Source organism: Pan paniscus, chromosome 6 (genome assembly GCF_029289425.2).
Source record: "Pan paniscus chromosome 6, NHGRI_mPanPan1-v2.0_pri, whole genome shotgun sequence".
Taxonomy (NCBI): domain Eukaryota; kingdom Metazoa; phylum Chordata; class Mammalia; order Primates; family Hominidae; genus Pan; species Pan paniscus.
In genome coordinates, this window is record NC_073255.2 from 180438412 (window position 1) to 180443900 (window position 5489).

The 5489-nt window shown below is 38.3% G+C and overlaps 1 protein-coding gene and 1 non-coding gene across 2 annotated transcripts; both read left to right on the forward strand.

The window, feature by feature from the left end:
* The first annotated feature begins 1687 nt into the window (after positions 1-1687).
* LOC100980542 (cTAGE family member 15-like) lies at positions 1688-4332 on the forward strand. The gene is given in 4 exon segments (XM_055115256.1): positions 1688-1864; positions 1866-2047; positions 2350-2903; positions 2906-4332. Coding segments are annotated over 4 exon segments (2328 nt in total). The 5' UTR covers positions 1688-1699.
* Positions 4333-4930: 598 nt separating this feature from the next.
* Positions 4931-5033, forward strand: LOC112440543 (U6 spliceosomal RNA). The gene has a single exon (XR_003028580.2). It is a non-coding gene; the product is annotated as a U6 spliceosomal RNA (small nuclear RNA).
* The last annotated feature ends 456 nt before the right edge of the window (positions 5034-5489 follow it).

Sequence of the window (5489 nt, forward strand, 5' to 3'; positions counted from 1 at the left end):
GTTGGGAATTGGGGGTTAATGTACCATATGGGAGAGAGAAAGAACCCTGGAAATGGGTGTGTAAATGCCATTTTGGTCCTTCTGTGACTCTTTAGCTGTGTGACAGTTGGCTAAGAAGAGGAGAGACCTAGTAGAAAGCAACTGCTGGGAAAGCAGAAGAGATCATCAGGGACTGAAAATTTCCTGGAAACCTACTGGGTTTCAGATCCAGCCAGATGGGGAAATGTTGGTAAACAACTGAGAAACCCAGTTGGGACCCTAAAGATTCTGTCTAAGGAGAGGTACAGTATCCTAGGAGTAAGGCATATGTCCTAAGAGGAAAATAAAATATCATTACCATAGCACAGCTTAAAACTAGGTCTTGAGAGCAGCAAGGTGATCTGCAGGTAATATAACATCTGTCCAGAAAAAAATTCAAAATTTTTGGGTATTTCTATATCATATTATCCAGAAACTCAGCATACTTTTAAAAAATTACCACATACACAAAAAAGCAAGAAATACAGACTGATAAAAAATAAATCAATTATTAAAAACAAATTCACAGATAATCCAGATATTGGAGTTAATAGATAGGGCATCATAATATCTATGATCAATATAAAGGAAAGAAAGAAAAAATGAAAGACAAAGCAGGTCGTGTCCTATTTCCTTCTGGCAGCTCTAAAATGCTCACTTTATTTATTGGCATAGATTTTGATTTCCTAAATTATGTTTGATGTTTCAAGCAAAAATCATAGCATTGTCTAGTGTTATTCTAAATGGATGTAAGACAATGATACTATAAATTTGAGAGGGTAAAGAGACATAAAATGACATAGGGTTGCTATACTACACTCAAACTGAAATACAGATGACACCAATTGACTGTGATAATGTATGTATAAAGGAATATCTAGAACAACCACTAAGCTATAAAAAGCAACCAGAAAACTATAAAAAAGAAGATACATCATAAACACTATGAATAACAAAATGGAATTCTAAAATAAATGTTCAAATAACCCACAGAAAGTCATGAAAAACAAGCAGAGAAACAAGAGTTGATAGAGAAAACAAAAACTGTCAGGCTTATGCACTAAAGTATCAATAATTCATTTAATTATGAATGGTCTACCAAGAGACAGATAATAGAAGAGTGTATTTAAAAGTATGACCCTTTCTTATATGTTTCTTGCATGCTGTGTACAAGAAACTCACTTGAAATTTACCAATACAGGGCAGGCCAAATTAACAGGATGAAAAAAGATATATTACACACACATTGATGAAAGGAAAGCAAGAGTGCCTGCATGTATGTCAGATAAAGCAAAAAAATTTACCAGAAACAGAGAGATTATATAATGATCAAAGGTTTAATTCATGAAGAAGACAGCAATTTTAAAAGTGTATTCACCAAAAAATACAACTTCAAAATACGTGATGTGAAAACTGCCAGAACTAAGGTGGGTCGGGTTCGGACCTGCGCTGCCCCAGGATGTAAAGTGTAAGAAGGGGGCCGGGGAGTGGTGGGGACAACATGGGCCTGTGAGGCCTGTGGGTGCCCGCGTTCCCCAGCTCCCCCCGCAGCCCGCTCCACAGCGGTCCGCTCCGGTTGGCTGTCACGTGCGGATTCGGGTTCCAGACCCAAGGCTGCGTGTTCTCCACCTTTTATTGTGGCCAGTGTTACTGCGGTGACCGCCAGAGCAGCCTCGGCGCTATGGAGGAGCCCGGTGCTACCCCTCAGCCCCACTTGGGGCTGGTCCTGGAGGAGCTACGCAGAGTTGTGGCAGCACTACCTGAGAGTATGAGACCAGATTCGAACCCTTACGGTTTTCCATCGGAACTGGTGGTATGTGCAGCTGTTATTGGATTTTTTGTTGTTCCTTTTTATGTGGAGAAGTTTTAGATCGGTTAGGAGTCGGCTTTACGTGGGAAGAGAGCAAAAACTTGGTGCAACGGTTTCTGGACTAATTGAAGAAAAATGTAAACTACTTGAAAAGTTTAGCCTTATTCAAAAAGAGTATGAAGGCTATGAAGTAGCCTTGAGAAGTAAACTACTTGAAAAGTTTAGCCTTATTCAAAAAGAGTATGAAGGCTATGAAGTAGCCTTGAGAAGTAAACTACTTGAAAAGTTTAGCCTTATTCAAAAAGAGTATGAAGGCTATGAAGTAGCCTTGAGAAGTAAACTACTTGAAAAGTTTAGCCTTATTCAAAAAGAGTATGAAGGCGATGAAGTAGCCTTGAGAAGTAAACTACTTGAAAAGTTTAGCCTTATTCAAAAAGAGTATGAAGGCTATGAAGTAGCCTTGAGAAGTAAACTACTTGAAAAGTTTAGCCTTATTCAAAAAGAGTATGAAGGCGATGAAGTAGCTATGAGAAGGCGGCAGCAGAAGCACGAAGTTTGGAGGCAACCTGTGAAAAGCTGAACAGGTCCAATTCTGAACTTGAGGATGAAATCCTCTGTCTAGAAAAAGACTTAAAAGAAGAGAAATCTAAACATTCTCAACAAGATGAATTGATGGCGGATATTTCAAAAAGGATACAGTCTCTAGAAGAGGAGTCAAAATCCCTCAAATCACAAATAGCTGAAGCCAAAATCATCTGCAAGATATTTAAAATGAGTGAAGAACGACGGGCTATAGCAATAAAAGATGCTTTGAATGAAAATTCTCAACTTCAGGAAAGCCAGAAACAGCTTTTGCAAGAAGCTGAGGTATGGAAAGAACAAGTGAGTGAACTTAATAAACAGAAAATAACATTTGAAGACTCCAAAGTACACGCAGAACAAGTTCTAAATGATAAAGAAAATCACATCAAGACCCTGACTGGACACTTGCTAATGATGAACGATCAGGCTGCTGTGCTTGAAGAAGACACAACGGATGATGATAACCTGGAATTAGAAGTAAACAGTCAATCGGAAATGGTGCTAACTTAGATGATCCTCCAAAAGGAGCTTTGAAGAAACTGATTCATGCTGCTAAGTTAAATGTTTCTTTAAAAAGCTTAGAAGGAGAAAGAAACTACATTATTATTCAGTTATCTGAAGTTGATAAAACAAAGGAAGAGCTTACAGAGTATATGAAAAATCTTCAGACTCAACAAGCATCTTTGCAGTCAGAAAACATACATTTTGAAAGTGAGAATCAGAAGCTTCAACAGAAACTTAAAATAATGACTGAATTCTATCAAGAAAATGAAATGAAACTCCACAGGAAATTGACAATAGAGGAAAATTACCCGATAGAGGAAGAAGAGAAACTTTCTAAAGTGGAAGAAAAGATCAGCCATGCCACTGAAGAGCTGGAGACCTATAGAAAGCTAGCCAAAGATCTTGAAGAAGAATTGGAGAGAACTGTTCATTTTTATCAAAAGCAGGTTATTTCCTACGAGAAAAGAGGACATGATAATTGGTTGGCAGCTTGGACTGCTGAAAGAAACCTCAATGATTTAAGGAAAGAAAATGCTCACAACAAACAAAAATTAACTGAAACAGAGTTGAAATTTGAACTTTTAGAAAAAGATCCTAATGCACTTGATGTTTCAAATACAGCATTTGGCAGAGAGCATTCCCTGAATGGTCCCGCACCATTGGGTCGGCCTTCATCTGCAAAGAGAGCTTTTCTCTCTCCTCAAACTTTGTTGGAGGATCCACTGGGACTCTCACCTGTGCTTCCGGAGGGAGGAGGAAGAGGCCCAAGAGGCCCAGGGAATCCCCTGGACCATCAGATTACCAATGAAAGAGGAGAACCAAGCTGTGATAGGTTAACCGATCCTCACAGGGCTCCTTCTGACACTGGGTCCCTGTCATCTCTGGTGGAACAGGACTGTCAGATGATGTTTCCTCCACCAGGACAATCATATCCTGATTCAGCTCTTCCTCCTCAAAGGGAAGACAGATTTTATTCTAATTCTGAAAGACTGTCTGGACCAGCAGAACCCAGAAGTTTTAAAATGACTTCTTTGGATAAAATGGATGGGTCAATGCCTTCAGAAATGGAATCCAGTAGAAATGATGCCAAAGATGATCTTGGTAATTTAAATGTGCCTGATTCATCTCTCCCTGCTGAAAATGAAGGAACTGGCCCTGGCTTTATTCCTCCACCTCTTGCTCCAGTCAGAGGACCATCGTTTCCAGTGGATACAAGGGGCCCGTTCATGAGAAGAGGATCTCCTTTCCCCCCACCTCCTTCAGGAACCATGTTTGGAGCTTCTCGAGGTTATTTTCCACCAAGGGATTTCCCAGGTCCACCACATGCTCCATTTGCAATGAGAAACATCTACCCACCAAGGGGTTTACCTCCTTACCTTCATCCGAGACCTGGATTTTACCCCAACCCCACATTCTGAAGGTAGAAGCGAGTTCCCTTCAGGACTGATTCCACCTTCAATGCTACTGAACATCCAGGACCACAGCAAGAAACCTGACAATATTGTTGCTTTCTTCAAAAGTAATTTTGACGGATCTCATTTTCAGTTTAAGTAACTGCTATTACTTAAGTAAGTGATTGCACTTTTGCTCAAATTGAAGTTTAATGGAATTATGATTCTCAGGATAGTATTTTGTAAATAAAGATGCTTTAAATATGAATCTTATGAGTAAATCATTCCATTTTATTATTCTAGATCGTATAACTATTTTAATTTGGTGAATTAATCCACTGTTATAGAAACAATATTGGGAGTTTTATATATGTAATCTTGCAGGTGGGGAGGCTTTAAATTCTAAAGGTTGTGGTGTCTTCATGCCAAGAACTGTATTCACTGTGGTTGTAGATAAATGTGAAAGTAACTTTATGCTTAATTTAATAAACTTTAGTTGATTTTTTTTAAAAAAGAAGACTGCCAGAACTCAAAGGAGGTATAGATGAATCCACAATTATAGTTGGAAATTTTCTCTTGCGTTTTTCAATAATGGATAGAACTAGACAGAAAATCAGCAAGGAGTGTTGGCTTTGGCAGCACTTTCTAAAATTAGAATGACACAGACAAGATTAACACGTCTCCTGCATATAGATTACACAAAATTTTGTGAAGCATTTCATATTTTAAAAGGAGGGAAGAAAAAGAAAATCAACAAGAATATAAAACAACTCAAAATGCCATTAACCAAAAGAATCTATTTGGCATTTACAGAATATTCCACACAACAACAGCAGAATACACATATTTTTTTGAGTGCTGACGAAACACATGGCAAGATAGAGCTATCCTAGGCCCTAAACTCACCAGAACAAATTTAAAAGAGATCGTAATCATCCAGAGCAGGTGAAAACCAGAAACCATTGTAGGGAATCCAATTGGAAATCAGCATAAGAAAGATATGAAAATTCCCAAACACTTGGAAATTTAAAAACACACTCCTAACTAATCTATCGGTCAAAGAAGTCTCAAGGAAAAATTTTAAAAATACATTGAACTGGATAAACATGAAACTGTGACATATCAAAGTACTGAGAAGGAAACTTATAGCAATAAATGCATGCATAGTAAAGAGGAAAAGTCTC